The 23,272-nt window shown below is 39.5% G+C and overlaps 1 protein-coding gene across 1 annotated transcript in view; it reads right to left on the bottom strand.

Annotated features, from left to right (window-relative positions):
- RPS6KA2 (ribosomal protein S6 kinase A2) overlaps positions 1–23,272 on the bottom strand; it is a 153,916-nt gene that overhangs the window by 37,095 nt on the left and 93,549 nt on the right. Inside the window, exons 6-11 of the mRNA XM_026044739.1 lie at positions 23,013–23,119; positions 17,220–17,257; positions 16,328–16,470; positions 9,118–9,188; positions 8,216–8,304; positions 1,887–1,951 (exon numbers count right to left, since the gene is read on the bottom strand). Of these exons, the coding sequence (XP_025900524.1) occupies positions 1,887–1,951; positions 8,216–8,304; positions 9,118–9,188; positions 16,328–16,470; positions 17,220–17,257; positions 23,013–23,119 (513 nt within the window). The remainder of the gene's footprint in view (positions 1–1,886; positions 1,952–8,215; positions 8,305–9,117; positions 9,189–16,327; positions 16,471–17,219; positions 17,258–23,012; positions 23,120–23,272) is intronic.

Below are 23,272 nucleotides of genomic sequence, written 5' to 3'. Positions count from 1 at the left end.
GACTACAGAGATGTCAAAGGGAAACACACAATAAGAGAAAAACAAAAACAAAAACAAAAACAAAAACAAAACAAACAAAAAAAAAAAAAAACAAAACAAAACAAAACAAAAAAAACTGTTTTTCTAATGTCTATAGAACTGATGCTGCCTCCCATTTAATGTTTTCATAAATGGGAAATCCTTACACAGAATCTTACGATTATTAGGAAGCAGACGATGACACAGAATCTGCACTCCAGAATGTATGTAATGGGACTGGAAATCAGCRGGGTTGTAAAGGAAAATCTCAGACTCAACTTTATCATTCTGTAACCTACTTATGAGTCATTACACCATTAAATTCAAAGTAGATTCGTATTTTCTTTCCAAAATAAATGATTCTGTGGGCCTTTTTACAAGCCCCCTGGTTGCCAAAAAACGTGGTTTCACAGAGAAATTAGTTTTACTGCAAAATCCTAGGCCACAGTTTGAGAATGGCAGTCATATACATTCCTAAAGTTTTACTAGAATTCACAGTAAAAATTGCATTTATGAGATCTGTTATATTAACATTCATGTGAATTCAGTGAGTATGAATTCAGTGAATTCAGTCCAAATATTAAACAGACACCATAACTTAGGTCAGATACAAGTAGACTAGAAAATTCTAACGGATCTGGCAAACAGGAGCTCTGATGTGCTGGCAGATGCCCAGATCAACAACAAAAACTATCTGCTTCCAGGTTGGTCTAAAAATACAATGATATGAACAAATCTGATACTGAAAGTGAGGACATTTAACTTACTGCAAGTCTGGATGAAAGTTAGCTAATCTCTGTGGGCAGCTTTAGGAGATGTAACTGATAGCAATAAAATAAATCCTTGTTTACCATTTTACAAGCCACRTCAGACAAGTCTTATTTGAACCCTTTTACATTTGATGAAATGTTTGCTCTTCCAATTTTGAGTGCTCTYGTTAGATTAGTGAGTCACCTCAATAAAACTCCAGCCACTTGTAAGAGAAATTGCTATTTCCTGTTATGTCTGCCTGCCTTGTATACTCAGTGATATAAAATCACTGTTCTGAAAATTCATCTATGTTATGCTTTTCTGTAACACCCATCACAAAATAATGGAAGGCCCAGATACTGGCCTATGGTCATTAGGCCCAAAAGTGACAAGAGATGGTCAATAAAGCTACCTTACGGGAGGATTTTTGATTCCTATGACACAAAGTAGCACAACCTGCTGTACATCCTGCTACTCCAGTTCTGCAAATAGCCACCCAGCTCCAGGAGCCAGGTCCAGTGTGTTTAGAAAAAGGGTGCAACTAGTGGTCCTGGAGCATCTCGGAGCTACTGCCATACATGAGAGGATGTGGGGCTACAGAAAAGGGTTGCTGAAGGCACCTAGCATTAAAAGCACAGATCTCTCATTCAGCCTAGCTTGCTAGATCCAGTGAGAAGTAYTTTAATACAGAACATAGAAGCTGGAAGATGGAGAGACTCATAGTATCAGGCTACTTCCCTCTGGACTCTCTTTCAAGCCCAGTACTTCAGCTTGGCTTTCCTCTGCAATTGAAATATTACAGGAATTCTTTTGCTTGAAGAATTTGCTGCCTATTTCCAATTTGCTGCCTATTTCCAATCAATAGTTCACGTTTATTAGAGGTGAATGCAGCAACTGTTCTGCATTCCCCGTGACACCGCAACACGGCAGTGTTCTCTCACTGCTCTGCAACACTGTGAGCTCAGGTAGCACTGGGTAAACCAGACCATTGACAAAACTGAGACAGGAAGCTAGAAAAAAACTAGCAATGCTGAAAGCAGCTTTCTATTTCTTTCCTTTAACAACAAAAAAAAAGCAACATAATTTAAAATAAAAAATAATAATGTCGCTCCACTTACATTCCAGTCTATGGTAGCAAAGAAAGGGTGACGTTTAATTTCTTCAACTCCATCGAATCCAGCACCTGACAAGAGAATGGAAGAATCAAATAAAGGAATGCTTAGAAAAGAGTGCTTCATGACTTTGCTTCTCCAAACTTCTTCCCTCATCCTCTATTTTTTTTTCTGACARAGCAAAAGCTCTATCTAAATATTTCTTTCAGTCAAAAAACCTAGTACCATTGTTTAACATTGCAATTACCATAACTGTACCAACTACTATTTTTTAAATGAGGTTTGTGACAAGTCTGACTAGCTGCTCTCTGCAGGTTTCAGGTCAGACATAAGATCCAAGTGTGGCGGAGCTCAAGTGCTAGTGAGGCTAGGAGCAAACAGAAGAATTCCCAATCCTCCAGCAGGTTATTGCTGCTTCCTGCCACTAACTACACACCTTCTAYCCAGACCTAACTTGAAATCTTTCTAATCTCCCATTCCTCATGAGCAGGAAAAACTGCACTGCATGTAAGTTTAGGCTCAAAATACCAAAAGGCTCCAAATGATTTGAAGTAACTCGGAGTTTTAGGTTTCCTCATTTCAATATTTTATTAGTATCAAAACTGTCACTATCATTGATGCTTCTGCTTCACTGACAATACCGTTTAATACTTCTTGCATTATTCTATAGGAATTTTAGTGACACTCTTTTGCAATCTAGTAATGAATCTAATTCTYTCATTACTTTTGCCTTGTGTTTTCATTTCAGATTGCCTTTCTTTTTTTATTTTATTCCTTTCAGCTAGTTGACTTTTTTGCTTCAGTGCAAACAACAGACACCAACAGGTGCTCGGTAATAATCCCAACAACTGTCACAKATGACTTAGTGTGCCATTTTTTGGTTGATTTGCCTTTATTAATAGCATATTTCATTTTACAGTAGAACAAATAACACCTGGAGGCAAACGCTTTGCACTGCAGTTTTGCAGCCAGCTCCTGAAAGGTGCCCAGTGCCTTCATTACAAGGATGCTGAGCATCCCTGATCCCCAAAGGACCCAGGACTAACAAACACATTGCAATAAGCACTTGGCACCTCAGGACTGAACTTTTCGTATAAAATATTTGTACTTCCCAAAGATCAACACTGCAAGCAGTTTAAAAATTGTCAAATCCATCTCTTACAAAAGATGACATCTGCTTTCCCTGTGTGCAAGACATTTCCGATGTTTGTCAAAACGCACCCATCAGGAACGGCTTCCTGCAGCCTGCTTAATATTTACKGAGGAACTGATAGGAAAAGCAAACACTTTGTGAACACAACATTCAGGTTGTCTGTCAAGCCTACCAGAGAATAACTCAGAAGGAATTTTCTTTGGATTACTTCTCCATCTGTTAATCTTTTAGTATAGACAAATGCAAGTGATGCACATGAAGGTAAACCTGCCTAGCCTGGCCTACCAACTCATGGGCTTTGAGTTGACCACCCCTCCTCAGGACAGAGGTCTGTGGGTTATGACAGACAGGTTGGTGGAAACGTAACAGGAAATCCAATCTCAGAGTACAGAGGGCAAACTGGAGAACATCACTATGTCACTCTCAAAGTCTGTGGTACATCTCCAGCTTGACAGCAAACACAGTTGATTTTGTTAACTAGAAAGGGCTACATTAAAGTTGGAGACAAAAACCATAGAAAAGCAACAAGGAATGTTATGAAATGACTTCCATATGAGGAATGACTGAGCAGGCTGGGGCTTTTCAACCAGGAAACAGATGATTGATGTAGTTTTACATAATTGTGATTGTTCAGAATGGGTGCATAGGGATTTCACACCTTTTCCACTGAAAGAATATTGCTCATTAAAATATTGATAGGAATCAGATTCAGAACCATCCAACGATGTTTCTCCGTGCAACAGAAAGCTTTTGAACATATGGAATTCCTTGCAAAAAGATGACATGGATGCAAAACATTTAYGAGTTCAGGGGGAGCCTGGACAAGTTTGTGGAAAAGAAATCTGCTGAAGACTGCCTGAAACACAAACCACAAAAGGTTCAGGAAACCTCCTGAATGCAGGGTGAACAGCTAATGACTGAGAGAATTTAGGTGAAGTATCACATATGTCTGCTCTTCTTGCTCTTCCTAYTCAACAGCAGCAGGTCATAGGGCACTAAGCTAGGCAGACCTGTGGCCAAAGCTTATGGTCAYAGAGTAATAAGCCTTGTTTTGTCTTCCTTAGCATAACTTTTCCAAGTTTAAAATCCTTACTACATATAGCAATGCACAACTGCTCTGCATACAGAGAATTATACTGAATAACTCTTTAGAGAAGAAATATCTGGGATGGACAGGCCTTGTGTTCAGTGGTGGTGACTGGCAACTTCGTAACGTGCAGTAACTGTTCCTTACTACACAGGGATGAAGCCATATCACTATACTGATTCCAGAAGGACAAGAACAAAGGCTTCAGGGATTGTAAATTACTGGTGGCATTCCCTAGGCTGAGTATAAYTGCTGATGCCTTTTTTTACAATAAAAAGACAAAAACAAACAAACAAGCAAAAAACAGAACTCAGATCTAATGAAAAAGCCCACCCTAAGCTGCTTCTGATAGTCGAGGATTGCAGTGTGCAGTGCTGCATGTGGTTCACATGAGCATTTGYTTGAAAAAAAGTACATTTCCGACTTGAGGCCACCTCAGAGCTGCAGTATGGAAACACTATGTTGTTAGGAGTGCCATGGCCCCACTCCAACTCTGGTCAGCTTAACCTACTACAGACATTTAGGTTGGTAATAGTCTAATTTTGCAAAGAGTGAAGGACTTCCAATACACAGGAGCTGATCTGGAACCATGGAGCAAGTTCAGAGCTTTTATGTTGGCAGACCACAAAGCAAAACTTTCCATTTTTCTCTAGGTTTCCTCTAGATTTTTTTTGAACTGTACTTTTACTTCAATTTTGTAACCAAACCTATCTTTAAAGAATAATCTGTACAATCAGAACCTACTGGCTGCAAGTATTTCTACATCATATATAGTGTCACAAAGGTTCAAGAAAAAACAATGATAAATAATGCTTTGAGATCAAATCACTAGATTAAGGAGTGCATTATAGAGTGCAAGGATTTATATCAAGGCAGTCTCATGTTAATAAGTGGAACTTGATTACTTAAGATTGTTTCATGCCTGAAATAAAAATGCCTGCAAGCATTGCAGTAGAATGTTTTATTTGTAATTTTTGATTATTKGATCATTATGGAAAATGTGAGCCTTCAAATGGACAAAGGGGAAAAGGGATCCAGGACAATTTTAAAAATTATTTGGGAACTTAAAATGAGTGGAAAGAGTTTCCAGATTTTTAGTTTAAGAGAATACAATTACATCATCGCTTCAGCCTCAGAAGAGGCTGAAGAGCCCCATACTTTCTCGTCCAGAATTGTCAGTTATGCAGTTTCTGTACCTTAATACTGCTCAGCAGTGTTAAGGAGTTCTGAAATCATTAAGTTCATTTAGCTACTTGAATAGATGCAGGCCTTTGTGTACATGAGAATTAGATCCTTTTGTTGCCTAAGTTACTGACACTGTGATAACCCAACATTCTTCACTGTGCCACTTCCCAAAATGTTTACTCCTTTTTTCTCCAAGTATTCAAATTATTCTTTTAAGAATTTAAAATAATGCATTTCCAAAATCTGTAATTTGTTGCACTTGATTGGAGCAATACAACCATACTACAGACTTAAAAGGAGAAACAGACACACTGGATTACTAAATTCCTTCTCTGCATCTTCTGGGTATCTTGCTCCAGTTATCTATCCAGTATCTAACATTATTTTCTACTGATAGGCCAAAGCTTCAAAGAAATGCTCCCAAACAAATTTAAAAATAGATATTCAAACTTTACCTTTGTTTATAAAAATATCATACCAAAATGGGAAAAAACAAAATGGCAGTGAGAATAACGTAATTTTTTGAGACTCACGTCTTTCATCTTGCCTGAGTTAGAAACCCTCTGGGAATAAACATACTTTCCAGATCTGTAGTCTTCCAAGAAATGATTGGAAAAAAAGTGTTTGATCCATAACATCGCTGCCTTTTTATTTTAGTACGCTTCAATCCTTTCCAGAGATCTGGATGGCTAAGGAGGATGCCTAAGCCTTCTTTTCTTTTAACTTCAAACTATTATTCCTTTCCCAGAAAACGCTAAAATCTACAAAGCTAAAGTGATCCTTTTATTTACTGACTTCAGTGCAGTATGTGCACTGTGGCAGACCAACCACTCACGTATTCTTATTTTCATTACCAACGAGCCTGTTTTCATTACAATTCACACCGATCCTTAGACTGTTAAATCACAGATAAGCTCTTTATTGATGTCCCTGAAAAGTTACGCTCTACTCTTCTGTTATGCTCTTAGATTCCCCGCCTTGGAAGTTCCTGTTGTAATTAATCTCTTCCTTCCTGACAGTCTTTGCAGTTTTTCAACAAACTTTAGGTTTAAAACCTTCAACCTCACCAGCTCTCCATTTAAAATGGAGACAATATGATAACCATGATTGTTACAACCGCTTCTTAAAATTAAGCAACTGAATCCCTGTTCTAGTACCTAACTTTCTTTTAATGATCTGTATGGAGAACATCCCACGGGCTCTCCTGGAACACTCTTCTGCACAAGTAACAGACTGTGGGAGGCCACAAGAGACAGAGTAAGGCAGGAAACAGCACAGGGAGTAGAGAGGGGAAGCGTGGAAACATTTTTATTTGTCGCTGCATCTTATTCTCCTGAATGTTGATTAAGCCCAGAAATCCCAAGACTTTAATTTTCTGTAATGCCAAGCAAATTGCTTGGCAGCAATTGGAACCTACTGAGAAAATGTGTTTTTGTGCTACCAGCCCTGTGGAGTATCAGGCTTCAAGCACTGTGGCTGGATGGAGCAGAAACCCCGGGCAAGGCCTTCCCCTGGCCTGCGCCCTGCGCTCCTCTGGGAACGCTCCATCCCTCAGAAGGCACCTGGGCACCTGCTGCTGCTCCATACAAAATATAGGCGCTGGAAGAGCCTCCGGCCCATGCGCTGCCTGCCCCGCAGCAGCGGCCAGGGCTACGAGAGCAGCAGAGGGGCAGCGAGGAGGCCTCGGCCATGGCGGGGGGCGTCCATCTTGTGTGCGGCCTGTGCAGGCGCATGGGGATATCTTGGAAATCACAGGGTCCGCTGCCCAGCCACATGGTGACAGAAAGGGGCTGTCAAGCACCCTGCCAGACTGCTGAGGCTGTGCCTGCTGCACAGAGGAGGATCAAAGGCAGCCCGGAGCAGGCCTTCAGCAGCACTGCCTCCGTGCGGTGCCGCCGGAGGGGCGGCAGGGATCCCGCACTTCCTGCTCCTTCCACATCTTAGGACTAATTATTTCCTAGTTGATTTTTGTGCTTCTAGCCTTACCTCTTCCAACCTGAAATCACCTTACAAGCATGAACAGTTGCAAGAGGTAACAGCAAATTGCTTTTCCCAAGTCTCGATACTGAGACCATCTATGGTGTTCCCTAAAAGAAGAGCCACTTATGGGATGCCAAAATTCCCATGTATGACAATGTCAGTCAAAKATGTACCTAAACAGGACCAGTTAGTTAACTTCTTATGACAGAATATACAGAATTATTCTATTCCTTCTCCTAAGGTATTTTTTTCAGTTCATTTTAGCTTCTAAAGCAACGGGTGTCCATGTACGTGCACTGACACAGCAAAGCATGTCCAGCAATCATATATATAACAGCAATCTGTTTTGGCAGAGGAATTATCCTAATGACTGGTTGTGTGACAGATGCAGAACAAATCACTTGCTCCTTCAAAAACAGATGATCACATTTAAATAAAATCACTAAAGAACGTGAACACGCCCTTCCTAAGAGAGCAGATGATGCACTTAGGGTAACAAAGAAGAACACCCATTAAAATGTTCCCAGGAAACCAAATGAGACAGCATAGTAATGTGGTAAGAAATGGAGAATACACAATGGTCTCTCTATTCTTCCCTTTTTCTGCCCAGCTTAGATTAGAGCTAAGTTACATAGAACTGAAAAAAAAAAAAMCAGAACTCTTCTCTGTATTACTATATGAAGGAGTTGTTTTATAGTCTCTGTAAATAGTGGTTCACCCTCCCTTTTCACTGAAAAAATTTAATACATGCTAATATCAAGCTCTGGATTCCAACGGCTGGCCTGTGCTCCTTGCTATTTTCTCTAGTAATGCTTCAGATTTATTGCATTATAATGATAACCATCAGTGAAGATAAACTGGGAGAAGCAATCAGTACCTTACAAGCCAGAGCACACAGAACAAATGCACAGATCAAATGCACGCTCATACCTAATCTGTTGGATGGGTTCCTTTTGAAGAGGGCTCGCAGCAGACTCTGTGCTTCTATGCTCAAGAACTGTGGCATTCCCAGCTTGGCTCTGAAAGAACACAACACTTGAAAAGAAAATAATTTTTTCAAAATTTTTCTCCATCACGTTGTGGCTTAGAAAGTGGGGCTGCAGTAACTTAGACAGGCAGATGAACGCATTTGGTCACCAAAGGCATGACTACACAAACATATTACAAACTGAGGGCCTGATCTTGAAAATGTCACAGAAAGTTTTACCACTGGATTCACGGGATGTGGATCTAATCAGTCTCAAGACCTTGTAAACAGGCTGTAAAAGATTCAACCAAAGAGGTCATTTTCTTATGCAAACTTTTTCAGCTTTTCAGCTTTGGGAATCAAGAGGAAATCAAACACACAAAACTATGTGAAAGAATTGGGAAGTGAAGGGAAACTCTTCTCTTGAAAATTCTTTATTACAGACCAAAAAAGTGGTATTATGCAAAGACTAATCTCAAATCTAGCAACACTTAGGTATGCACTGAATGCTAAGCAAATAGGAAATCTGAAAGGAAAGAGTTTTAAAACACTGGAAGCAACAAAAACAACAAAAGCTGTCCGGTACAAATCTGACTGTTCTCACTTGCGTGCATGTAACAACTGCCTTTTAGAAGGACAGGAAGATTCATTTCTCCTGCAAGATTCTCTCAGTATTTCACTTTCTGCTATTTATTCTGAAGGCCAGTGTAGCTCCACAGGCAGAGGATTAGCTGTGCCTGTCCTACCAGATTCCCGCCGTGGACAGCTTTGATCATTATTTTCAATCCTTCATATAGCCAGGACCCATCACCTTCCCCAAGGGTGCAGATAACATTAGAAAAATGAAACAGATTTCACTACTCACTTGAGAATAAGAGCCATTGTCTCCTTTCTGTCTTTTCCCTGGAATGGCAACGACCCCGTCAGCATCTCAAACTGTCAAAGAACAACAAAAGGGCAAATCAGCTGAGTGCTGAGACAGTCTGCACTGCTGACCAGACACGCCACACATCTTCTGTTTATTTCAAACACAGTGGAACACTTTAGGAGCAGAAATTGTCTACAAATTTGTAGTTTGGAAAAAAAGGATGGTACAGACCTGTATTTTGCAGAACATCAAGGAACAACAAGGCAGTTTAGTTTGAGAGTCTTGCCACAAACTGCTTACACTGACACTTGGCAAGTTTTGGTATATTTGGGGAGAAATATTACATACAGTTGGCCTTGTTCCTACTCTCCCTCCAGAGCCAATGCTGGAGACAGGGTATTTGGCCAAACAGACCCTTCATCTGAACCGGCACGGTTGTCCTCCGGTGTGTGAGCTGTGGTGAAGGAAAATGGGGTCACCACATCCTTCCCCATCTTTTCCATCTGGGTCCAAGTGCCTTTGCTCGCTGCATCTTTTCACCTCATAGAGCTGCCTCGGCTGCACTGTGCAGGAGGAATGTGCATAACTCCCTCATWCCCAAGGCAGATGAGTGTGCTTCTTTTTTTTTCTGTTCCCCTGGCTGTAATCACACTAAATTTTGCAAATGTCAGGCTTAACTGCACCCAAATGTCACAGCAAAATTCGCAATCATTATCAAATATTTGCCTAATTTACACCTGAAACATCAATCATTTATGGCTTCTTTGAAACCGAGTAATGCTTTCAGTGGCTCTGACAGGAATTCCACATTAGTAATAACAAAAAGAAAACCCTCGGTGAAGGAAGCTCGTCTTGTATGGATTCAATACCAGGGCTTTCACCACAGCTCTAGTCACAACATTTCATTTGGGTACCAGCAGATGCTGATTCCTCTGACTATGGGATGATGGAGGTTGTGTATCAGCTAACAAAAACAGACCAAGAACACATTCAGTCCTGGCAAAAGGGAGGACAATGCCTACTGACATTGAGGGTAAAGGTAATTATTATTTGCTTATGTCAGGGCCAGACATTGGATCCTTTTCACTATAGTAGTTACCTATGGGATTAATATTCACAGCTATAATAGCTATTAAGGTAGGGCAGAACCTCTCACTCCTTTGGAGTTTTGGTACCTCATCACACAAGTAGTTTCACTGCTGTCAGGAAGCTGGTTTGTGCAAAAACAAACCTTTCATTAATAAAGTGTGACAAATTGACCCACAGATCAACCCTTCCTTCTTTTTTTTCCAGTTTAAGAATAGCCATCACAAACACAACATCACTTTCCACTCACAGTTTYGTTCAATCTCTCCATCATTAAAAGTGTTTTGGATAGTTAAGGATTCAGTTACTACCACAAAATGTGGCAACAGAGACAAGGAAATGCGAGACCACTGAACAAATGACTAACAGGAATAAGAGCTGAATTTGTTTTCTGATTATTTTCTAGAAGCTGCCTTGCTAGCATATCCTTTTATCAGTACTGACAGAAGTGACAAGATTTTAAATACCCTGATCCTTCTTGCCATCATTTACTTAAGAATAATTATGGTATAGCTGACATCTGACATGATTTCATTTAAAACATTATCAATATTAGACATTAAATGTAATTKCAACATTTAATATATTCCTGTAATATTCAAGGTTGGAATATAAATGACACAAAAGAGAAAACAAATACAGTTGCTAAGTAATGGCTGGACTGTATCTGTTCTGGAGTATCCAAGTTTTCTTAAGGAAAAAGAAAACTTTTTTTTTTTTTTTTAAATCTTGCATTGAAAAAAATCACTACTTTTTCTGCCTTGATGTTTAAGAAAATGAAAACTTAAAATGCCAGTGCTTCCCAGAAGCAATTCACTGTGTGCTATTGCTGGAGTGGAGGGGAGGTCAGCTTGAACTTCTGCAACAATTTTTGGTGTACTGAGGAACAGCTTTTTGTAAAGATTCTTTCTTTCAGGAATTCACACACAGCAGGCATATAAGAGCAAATCATCATGAAAGATGAAAAGGAACATTCAAACAAGGTCGATTTTTATCCAAAAAGGCTGATTTTCAATGAAATCACATTTCTTAAAAATAAAACTTTCTAAAATATGSTCTCTGTGTTGGTCTACTTCTCCACAAAAATAAATCAAAATAAAAGCTAAATTGGATGTTTTTCTCACTGATGCATTCTGATCTTCTGCAAACATTTCATTAAATGTTAACTAGCTTTGTCTTTTCCCTTTAGGTTTTACTACTCAATCTGCAATTGCTTAGGCTATTTAAACATTGCTGCTTGAAGTGAACCTCCTTTATGTTTACGGAAACAAAATTAAGTTAAATCCAAAAGCAACAGTTTAGCAGACATACGATAGCACATCTCGTTTCAAATCCGATTTTCTAAAGTAGTGACCTCAACATGAAATTTTATAAGGCAAACTGAAGTAATAACGATAAAGTAATAACCGGCCAGCTATCACCTAGACAAAAGAAAAAGAAAAAAAGATTTATTTGGCAGTCTCCTTAGCACCGTAACTCAGAAAGTCACAGCAAGGAACCGATTTGCCAAGTTGTGAGGGAGTTTTTCTCACTTCAAAAATCAGCAAATTGAATTAATTTCAGAAGAATCTGCGTCAAACTCAACAGTACTTGATAGGATGAATAATCTTTGGTAAGGCCCTGACTAGGCCAGAGAAATCTAGACACAAAAACAACAACAACCAAATAAAAAAAAAAAAAAAAAAAAAAAAAAAACCCCAACACCAAGGCAAAAAAATCTCCAAATCCTGAAGCTGTGGTTTTGGTTTTGTGATGAAGGCACAGGATAGCTTAGAAGGCTGGTAGCTCATTTACTATAATTAACTGAAAGATTCATCTGAATTATTAAATTCTCTCAAGCTACTAAAATAGCTAGAAAAAAAATGCTTAAAAATATGTTTATGGCTGACTTGCAAACAAGATTTGGAAAGTGTCAACTCCTGTTTGGGCTAAGAAAGTGAAGACAATGGTTGCCTTGTAGAGCTGCTCTTTCAGAAAGAAAATGATCAGTCAAAGCCACAACACAATATCCCATTTTCCTGTTTATTTACCAAAATATCAAGAAGATGTTAAATTTAACCAGGCAAACAGAGGAGACCGCCCGCTGCTAACACCCTTTCCCATAGACACTGGGCTGTGTGGGTCACCACAGGTTGACAGAGAGCTGGGTCGAGGTGTGTAGAAACTTTGCCCTGGTCTTGGCTATGGCTTGAATTGAAGCACACCCTACACTTTAGCTGTGAGGCTCATTTTGCACTCCCTCCATCTGCATAAACCACCTGCTACATTTCTTCTTGCCTACCAATTATTCACATATTGTGTATTCTGGAGGACCACCTTCTGTTAGCGTAGAGTTCAGAAGAACTTCCTCTCCCTCCTTTTGAYTCCCTTTCTGCACAATTTAAGTCACTGATTATTCACAGACTTCCTGATGCAAAGCTTCTCTAGAACTACACTACTAAAACAGCACCATGTCCTATCTAAAACTGCAGATGCAAAGAGTAAGATACAAGCAGAAAACAAAATGTCCAGTGAGGAGAACTACACAAACTCCCCTGCACAAACTTTTAGTTGGGTCCAAACAGTTATTATCATTTACCAAATAAGAGGCAGGTACCTAGGTCCTCTGTGGAATACTTGAAAAGGGTGAATTTCAAGATTCACATAATATAACTGTATCATAGCAAACCACTGGGAAATGATTCAAACAAAATGAGCTGCAAACAAACAGAGCAGGTAACTTTCCTGGTTTTGTAGCCTGTATCAAAGGCTTAGCTGGCAGTACATGAACTTTCACTACGGCTGGCAGTAGAATTCACTGATTTTAGGAAGACTAGATTTTTTTTTGATATTAATAATAATCACAACGTATTTCAAATATTCAGTCTGATTCTAGACTGTGCCACAGTCCATGCAGGCTGACAACGTGCTGCTAGCAGCTTCCTGAGTCCTCTTCATAGTATAGCACTAATCCCAGCCCAAACAACAGAACACACAAGAAAGCAYTTTGTTTTCTTCAGTGGCTCTTTTGATGATTAGGTTATGCACAAGTTCATCGTTACTTCTTTAAAATATTCTCTACTACAGAAAATGTATTTTCCCTCTATTGATCAAGATTTTAGATATGAAAATTCCACTACCACAAATACTTCCTTTCAAGCTACGYATATGCCACCAACTGATGTATTTTCTATGCATATTTCACATCACACTGCAAATTACTTGGAGAGAAATGCTAATAAGTCATTTGGGTATCATTTATTTCTCTTCACTTTTTCAGACTGACATAAAACCCAGCTTCCCTAGCAGAACATGTAAGTGTTAGAAAACAAGGAGAGATGAGCAAAGGCAAATCCTCACGCACTTCTATAGCATGGATATCGCCTTCTCCTGTTCCCATCAGTTAATTCTTTAAAAGGAAAAAAGGCTGAAGTGATTAAAGTCATTTTTCCTCTAAGATGACCAGCAGTGTGCAAAGGCTTAAGCATCAGTTTACAGTTGCAAGGATTTTACTCTTTTTACCTCATCTCCTTTTGCACTGACTCTTTCTAATTCTAATATACTGAATCACTGGGGAAGGAGATGGAAAAGAGAAAGACRGAGAAAAAAATAAAGTTTAGCAAAACCTACCACATGCAAAAGAACAGGTGACAGAAAAACAGCTCATGTAYCAACACATGAGCATTTCCTTTTAACTAGAGATAGACAGTGAAAAGGCACAGCTATTCTCCAAAACTGAGCTACAATAAAGTATTCAAAGGACTCTGTATATTTATTATTTGAGACATAACTCATTGATTTCACTGAATAAAGACCAGTGGTTTAGATGTGCTGAGCATCCACAAATGCATTCATGCCCACAGGAGATCAGGATGCTTTGCTGCTTTTAAGTTCAGGTTATAAATAACAGCAGTWAACGCCGCACCACCTGCCGCCAGCAGCAAGGTCATCAGACCAGTGATRCAGCCGCCCAAATAAAGATTTCTGTGGCTTTCCCGCTGCTTCCTCCCCTTGCTGCCTTTGGTGACACTGCCTGCTGAGAATAAACAGCACTTAAGCATACTTTATGTCTCGTGACACACAGTGAAATACACAGTTAACTAAATTAGTAGGGATACTAGTAACTTTGCTGCAAGAATTTTGGACGCGGCTGTGGTTCTGCAGGGTGAGGGGCGATGCCAGGCACAGCTGCACTGCTGTGCTGCGGTGTCTGCATCGAGGGTGCCCGTTTGCAGGCGGCTGGGCACTCCGTGCTGGGACAGAGGTGCGGCCTGCACCCTTGAGGAGGCAGCAGCCTCTCTGCTACCTGAGCTCGTCGCTACAGGAATGAGAACCGCACAGCATCTGTGCGCAACGGGCGCCGCGCCGCTTGACAAAATGACTCTGGGGGYAATTGCTTCAAAAACCTGCTGCTCTCCTATCGATTTTAAAGATAAATTATTCCTGTCACAAACCAGCTTCCCACTGAGCCTCCTAAGCAGCAGTGGCACTGCAGATTGGTGGGGCTCGGGGTGGTGGAAAGGCCCAACTCAGTGCCCAAAGATCTAATTTTGGATGGCTGGCATGAGGGCAGCTGAATACCTCCCTGAGAGCCTTCTCTAGAGCTACATCTCAGGTCCAGCAAGGTCCTTCAACTCAGCAGCATGTTATCAACTCCTTGTCATAAAGCAATCAAGTTCCACTGTAGCTGGATTTTCCCCTCAGAACTCAGCAACACTGGAAAGTGTTTTGCAGGCTCTCATTCAGCAGTCAGGAGCTTTCTTCTGATTTCCAGGCTTGCTTTGCTTCATGATGAGTTTAATCCTCTCTGCTYCTGGGCCAATATTACTCTAGAGCTTCAACAGCTTCTTTCTCGCTGTTGCATTTTTCCCTGTAATATATTCATAGACTGGTATAGGTAGTTCCTGGACTAACAAAGTTAATGAATATTTTCCCCTGCAACACTATGTCAAATACTTCCCTGAAATGCAAGTGGATGAGATCCCTTTCATTTATTTTGTTTAGAAAACAGGCAAAATATCACTTTAATCTAGCAAGAATGATGCTTGGTAAATTCATGTTGCTTATTAACTAACTTTGCAGCAATTTCCATCTATAAAAAGGCAACTCCCATAGCTTCTAAAATGTGAAGTGTCTCAGAAATAGCTTGCAAAGTTCTTAAAAGTTAAGCAACAGAAGGGAAAACTTCGACTTTTGTACAGTCAATTCAGYGCAAAGAAAGCAAGTAAAGATGAATCTGAATCCTTACTACTTCTCTGTGCCAATTAATGCATTCGTGTCTGCTTCTGCTGACTTTATCCTTGTGAAGAACAAACATTTAAACACTGTTTCGTAATCCTCTTTTTAAAGCAGCTTCAAGATGTACTCGGGACAATGGAAAAATCCAAACACAATCAGCAAAGCAAAAGTGCAAAGAAAGGAGGATGACCTGGTGCCCACATACAGCTCCTTTTTTTCCCCCCCCTTCCACAGGAGGAAAAAAAGAAGGGTTCCTGAGTAACAGCTTCCCACCAACTAAGACCAACATGAAATCCACTGTTGGATAGTTCAAAAACTACTGAATCTCATTTGTTAAACATTAGTCACTGATGCTGACATGAAGATGGAAGATGACTGTCAAAAGAACCACTTTTCTACTCTTTTCTACACAGTGTGTACATTGAAACATTCAGGATCTCCTCTAAAATATGTCATGTACAATTACACTTTGAAGGACATATAGTGAGCATTTGAGTTTCTCTAAAACAATGCCCCTAACCTCTGAAAATAGATATTTGAGGTACTGTTCACCAACAGGAACCATGTTATTAACGACACAGCTGTTTGCTTTCAAGTGTTTGTTCTCTGCTGAGGCTGCCCTGCTCATTCCCATGGAAGAGAAATATCCATGGCTTTTGATAGCCTACCGAAACAAGCAGCTAATGAAAGAACTGGRGTAAGGAAAACAGTGGCCAAATGTTATCTCAAGTATTGTCTGCATCAGGCTGAAGTATCTTACTGCTGATGCAGTGAAAATGATGGAGCAATCTTCAGCTGTCTACTCTCCTACCAACCCTTAATCRTTCCAAGTGATGCTTTGTATAGGAGATGCCTAATCACTCCGACAGCCTCCCCTCCCAGACAAATACAACTACTTCATTACCATGAGTACACCAAAAGACCACCAGTCTGCGCTCTGTGTGTGTCCTCGTCGGTTGACCACCTCGGGGGCCATGTACTCTATCGTCCCACAGAACGAATACGCTCTTTTGTCATGGTCGATGGCCTCTTTGCTCAGACCAAAATCTAAAGAAATTGAAACAAACAGAAAATAGACTTGTCAGGTTTTGAAAAAGAGATGCTTAACATTCTCATACATTTAAACAGTTTAAAGAGAACTCAAGAAGGGCACAACATCCAACCCACCTAAAAATCACCCTGCTGTTTGTGTGCAGCTTTCGTGCACAGAAAGGCCACATGAGCACGTGCACCCAACCCTGGCCTGGCTATGCCCTGAAAGCACCGTGTATTATTCCCTCCATGCACAGCTGAGGTTCTGGCCCAAAGCAGAAGTGAATAAGCAAAATACTCCAGATTTGGCAAAGACTTAGTAATAAAGTAATAAAGGTACTTGCTCAAGTTGATGTAACATTAAAATAACAATCCTAGATTGACAGCAGTGAAACGGATGGCTAGACAGCATCTCCAGTGTGGCAAAGAGATGTCTTCCCAGGTGTCCTCTACACAGTAAGAATTTAGATAAATTAATCTGAAATAGAGTCATACTGAGAGCATCCTTCCACCCATGCCTGTAGGCAGTTAAGCCTGAAAGCTTCAAGCCAGTCCRGAGTTCAACAAAACCCCATCTTCTCCATGTGCTGTGCAGCACAAGAGTGCTTGACTAGTGACCAGAGGGAAGAAAGTCAATACTCTAACTCTTCTGGCTTCCAACTTCTTACAAGCAAATCTTTCCAAGGAAAAATTTAAGATGCATGGAACATATTGCAGAAAAGTCAGATGCCTTGTAGAGATTAAGTTTTTTGTTCCTCACCTACCTGTTATCTTTATGTGGCCCTCTTCATCAAGAAGAATGCTGCAAGGTAAAAAGCAAGCGCACATGCATTAGGCAGATACATTAGGCAGAATGTATTTAACAAACATGAATAATACATGTTGAAAACAGGAAAGCAAATATGCATGACTCAGAAGTATGTATAAACTCCTAGTGGGTTCTAGGTTCCCAGAAAGTAAAAAATGATTCTCCTAGGTCTGGATCATTTCATATCTGAGGCTCACACAGGATGTGGAAGTTGGCTAAGGTGCCTTGGTTTCACTCCACAGCACGCTCAGGATGGATGCACGAACTGAGCTCAGACAGAACACAGTCTTCAAAGCAAAAAACTGCAGAGCTTCTGCTTCGAGCAAGAGAAGGGGCTACAGGTTTTCTACTCTTCTCGTAAGAACAGAGAAGAGCACTAAATAGTAATGGCTTTGGCTCCCTGGACCTCAGGCGAACTCCATAGACAAGTATGTTTATGCTGCAATAATAGAAAAGTGACTATAGAGCATAATGAGTAGTCACAGATTAACTGCATAGACCTCAGTCCCTGCTAATCTGTTCTGTCCAGAAGTACAAACAAAAATTCATTCTGGAGGCCAAAGTGAAGTGTTCTCATGTTAGCCACCTGCCAACAGCCTTTATTCTCACCAAGGCACTCCAACATTTCTGTGGGAAAAATGACAGCCGTTTCCAGAAAGCATTGCTAGTTTTTATAGCATCAAGAAAGAATTTTGAAATGGAAAAATATTGATTTCCAGCAACTTCTGTCTAGTAATACTGATGCAGTGATGAGGGTAGTGTTTCTTCAGTTCTAGTTAGATTTAGTATTCTTCCTCTTTTCAAACTGGCATAGCTGCATTTCACCTATTTTTATGTTTCCATTCTCTTACAGAAACCCTTTAAACCTTTTACTAAAAAGGAAATAAAAATAACACATTAGCATATACTCTTATGAAAGGTTGTTTATAGGCTGAAACATAACTGAAAAGGGGTGATCTGCCATTTGTGTGTGTGTGTTTTCAGCCAGYTGGATGTTACTGTGTAATTCATCAAGTAAAGGCCAGCATATGTCTCTACTATTTGTTCAATAACTAAAGGTTTTTCTTCTCAATACTTTGCTTCTTTACATCCATTCCTTCTCCCTAGATTTCTTGAAGAGACATRATTTTTAAGTATTAGCCATGTAACAGGCATGTTTAAACATATTTTTGCGATTACATACCCTAGATGAATTAAGGCACTAATGCAGCTCTCAGAATGACAATGTTGTCCTAGGTCAAGMGTATCAAAAATAAACTTCTTCACAGATTCATATATTACATGTTTGTCTCAGGGAAAAATCCAAGGATCTTTGTTTTCTATTGGTGGTATCCTACATCTTCTGAAACCTGATTGCCAGATCCTTCTCTATCTCCTCTTTCCTAAATATTCTTACACAAGTGCCCTCAGCTGCCTTCAACTTTCCCTTCCTTAAGGACCCTTTTGGACAGCTGCGTGTCTCCACATCTGCCTTCTGCCAATTCACGTAACTACACTTATTTAACTAAATACTACTAGCTATAACTAAAAATTACACTTGATGTGAAAAAGAAAATAGTAAAAATKAGGAGAATTATTATTTTTGCAATGGATTAACTTTGAATTAGCTTTGAGTGACATAAAGAAGCAAAGAAGAATGTAGTTGCTACCAGATACCCAGTTTACCACAAATTACATATTCTTTTATTGACTATGGAAACAAACTTATCCTCTGGTCCTCCCTTCTTTCCTCTCTTTTTAGAGCTAATCATTTTACAATTCCTTTTTATCTCATGCTGTCACCAATAAAATTTTATTGTGACAATAATTCTTCTAGCTATGCTATGCAGGATAAGTTAATCTGAAATAAACTACCATTATTTTTGGGTAGGAAAAAAGGAACTAAAAGCTGCTCATGTGATTTAGAAGCAAAAAAAACTTTCTATGTTTTGAAATAATAAAAAACACAAGAAGTTGGCTATTCCTGTATGTGAAATTGGGGATAATTCTATTGAGAATCTCCTCCTACTACAGTTTCCCATATTTATCTATTGATTTTAAGATTTGAATATGCTTAGAAGACACCGTGACTGTTACCTATTCTGTATTTCAACACAGTAACAAAGTTGTAGCTTCAGGATGMTCTGACAAAAACCTAAACCACTTTCACAGTCCTCAAGTTCACACGTCTGCCTAGAGACGAGAAAGGCCGTCAAGCCCCACGTCGCAGGCAGGGAAGGGAACCCAGTAGCTGTGGGAGGACAAGCTCCAGGTTACAGCTGTGCAAGGACAAGCCCCCAGGCACGTGGGAAGCTCAGAGCAGAGCCAGGATTGCAGCCCCTATCAATAGTCCTTTGCAGCAACTTCAGCACACGGCTAAAATGTCTTCTTCATCAGTTATTGACATTATTCTACAGGGTATCTTAAATCAATGTCACAGCAATGTTCGCTCTGTTGTTTCTCTTCCTTTTTTCTTCCTCTTTTTTTTTTTTAATTTTTGACTCAAATCAACACGAAGTTCTGTGTCACACCTATCCCAGATGGAACCTTTATTATTATTATCATTATTAATATTAATATTAATATTATTATTAATAATAATTAATAATTAATAATAATATTAATAATAGATAATAATAGATAATAATAATAATAATAATAATAATAATAATAATAATAATAATAATAATAACGATAATAATGATTTATGTTTCCTTCTGAGTCAGCTCAGTTTTCCAGAAAATTCAGCCCACACTTTGTGTTTTTCAGAAGATGTGGTCAAAATTTCAGGTCAGAAAGAAAACTTGAAACTTCAAAAAGGAATTTAATTTGACCAAAAGTGAAAGGATCAGAGATATAGAGTGAAGTATTAAAATGCCTGCCAGAAAGATGAAGATTGATGAACTCAGCATTCCCTGTAACATGTTGGGGTCTACATGGTGCCTCTCCATCTCGCGTGCCAAAAAGTCTCATGCCAAACTCAGCACTAACGTAGCTTCAATGACACCAGGGAAAAGAAGGAACATTTATGGCTTGGTATCCCAAGAGAGGACTGCTTGCTTTGATAGAGGTTGATGGTGTTTTCCCCCCAAATTCTTTGCCCTGTGCTAACTCTTTCTGCTTTCTCTACACAGGGCAGCTCGGCTCACAGATGAAATGCTATGGTCTACAGCTAGCTGTATTAAGCAGCAATTGCTTTGGTTTTCCTTGAAGCACTTAAAACACAAAAATAYCAACATCAATACTTGGAACTTGGAGCCAATAAAAGGCAAAAAGAAATAAAAATAYCTGTGTGTTCTCTGAAGGCTGAGTCACATCAAAGTCATTCATGTAAAGCACAGCATAAGAAATAACGTTTGTCTCATACTAGTTTACAGAAACTTTTAATTTTCCTATTTCAGTAATGCCATATTTAATGGCTTGATCATGTTCACTGTGGAAGTAATTCCACTCATTTCAGTGTAAAAGAACAGTACCTAATTCCACAAGGAATTACACTGAAACCACTAAAACAACTCAAGAAGAATTTGACTGCAGCAATTTAAGTGAAGAAGCATCTGCATGCTCTAAGTAAGACTTACATCAGAAGACTCAATTGCTTGCTGTTTTAAAATAAGTACAACTAATCTTACAAGAGCTCCCAGAGTACATGCTAGCTGCATTTAAAATTAATTCATAGCCTTAAATTGTTAATATGAATTTTTGCTCAGGGAACTTWAAAAAAAAAGATTGCTGAACTTGAAATTTTAATGGACTGAGAAATGTCTGAACAGCGCTGTTTCCAGCTRGTCTTCTTTGAAATAAACAATTCAAATGAGCTGGGCCCAATGAACTTCATTTTAGGCTATTTAATAAGATGATTGAAGCAATCACAAACCTACAGGCAGATCCTTCGGGGAACTTCTGGGAAATAGAAGAGCACTGAACAATCAAAGAAGGATGAAAGCAGTGCCTGTCTTTTAACAAATGGAAAGAAAAGAGGTGAGAAATCACAAAGCAGCAGAAATGTCTCTCTGATTCTGGCAGCAGGTCTACAAATCAGAAATAAATCTTAAGCCCCAGTGAGACTGGAAATGCTCCTGAAGATGCATGTAAAATTTTGGATATTGTATTTCAAGAGAGATAGGGAAGAAGAAAAGCCAAAGGGAGCAAGGAGAATGAYCCGGTGCCTTGGAGGACTGACTCCTGAAGCAATAACTGGATTCCCTGACCTGYAGGAGAGAGGGCAGGGGGAAAGGATGTGCCAGTAATCCCGAGCCTGCTAYTGAGAACGGGACAAGCCAACAACTGCAAATAATTTATTGAAATTKTAGCTTCTCTAACTCTGTAACATGCATGTTTGTTCATGCTGCTTGGCAAATATGTATAAAAGAAAAACTCAGAACGAAGTTGAAACCCAAGGCTTTCTAGCAGACAATGATGGCAATGGCAACTACGGTGTGACATGTTATTCCTCTAGTTGCTTGAGTGAGAGGATGACTTCCTGYATTTGATGAAGATTCTGGTCTTCAGTTTCAGTTACAGACACAGGAGTGGAAATTTCCCACTGTGAAAGGGTTCTAGCCCAAAGGACTGAGGGCTTTGCTTATGTCAATCTGTATGAGTGCATATACTACTACAACTGTTACTATTGAAACATAAAYACAAAGTAGAATTTAAAGTTTAAATCACACAGTTTTGTAGACAAATAGTTTCCTCCCATTCAACTTTTTTACCTAAAAAATCCTGCTTCAGTTTGCTCTTTATGTTKTATTTTGCCCATAAGCATGAAAGCAAATTACATGTCACAAAAGGGAAGAGGCTGCTCTGCTGTTAAACTTCAAAAGTGTAAACAACAGCTAAACTGACCTTTCACAGTGATCATCCTTTTAAATGATGGCAACCATTTCACTAAAAAGGTAATAACTTTGAAATGCTGCAGCAGATTTTATCTGAGCTGGCACAAAAAAAMTGTTGGCAATTCAATAGTCAAATGGAACAGAATAAAAACAGCATCACACGATTCTCAGTCATAGCACTGTGGATGTCATTTAGTCTATTGAAGAAATGTAAAGAAAAAGGGAAAAACCTCTGTTGTATTCCATTAGGAACAGCAAATACGTGCATATATAAGCTTGAATTGTTCCTGGGAAAATATTTGGGACAGTTGATCAAAGTCCTTTAAATTGCTGATTATTATGTCTCTCCTGAGCTAGTTTGAACACTACTATTCAGAGATGCTCATTTCCTTTAACCAACAGCAGTAATAAAACTGCACCGTGCCAGGGGGTACTTTCAGCTGGAAGTGGGGTTGCATTGAACAGTTTATACAGCATCAACAGGAAAAATGGATTACTCAGGGCAAATCTAGATGAGTGCTACTCAAGACAAAGGCACAGAGATCCCGCACTGACATCATTCATTAAAATAAGGCCACGCACGCACAGCCCAGATCACACTGGACTAGAGTTAAAAATATTTGGCTGGCAAACAGATTGCAGTATTTCTGGTGTGGACAGCACAGGGTTTCCCAGGTCTTACTGAGTCACCCTAAATAATGGTGCTCATAATACCACTGGCTTGTAACACCACTGCCTCAACCTCTATCTCAATGTACACTTGTTACTTCAATACTTCAACATGCCCATGTAAAGTCTTAGATCACAGATCTATCCTTACATACAGGAAGAATAGTCTTTAGTATCTTTTGACTTACTAGCATGCCAAGGCACATAAATGACCTAAAAGTTCACATACTTATGTTACAATTCTCTCCTATTCATTAACTTACTTCTCTGGTTTTAGATCCCTGTAAATAATTCCAAGACCATGGAGGTGGTCTAAAGCCAAGGCCAGCTCAGCTAGGTAGAACTTGACATCCTCTTCTGTAAACATCACCTAGAGAGAAAGAAAAGAAGAACATGTGTATTTATTAGATAAAGGTAGGCTGGCTTGCGTTAAACAGAGATGGGGAAGGAATTGTCTAACACATGAATGCTGGAATGATCATCATATCAGGTTCAATTTTCCATGATTTGTCTATGCTCACAT

This window comes from Nothoprocta perdicaria, unplaced genomic scaffold (genome assembly GCF_003342845.1).
Source record: "Nothoprocta perdicaria isolate Ctin4 unplaced genomic scaffold, notPer1 scaffold_38, whole genome shotgun sequence".
NCBI classification, from domain to species: Eukaryota; Metazoa; Chordata; class Aves; order Tinamiformes; family Tinamidae; genus Nothoprocta; species Nothoprocta perdicaria.
Note: the sequence above shows the minus strand (reverse complement) of the source record. Positions and strands in the feature narration are given on the sequence as shown.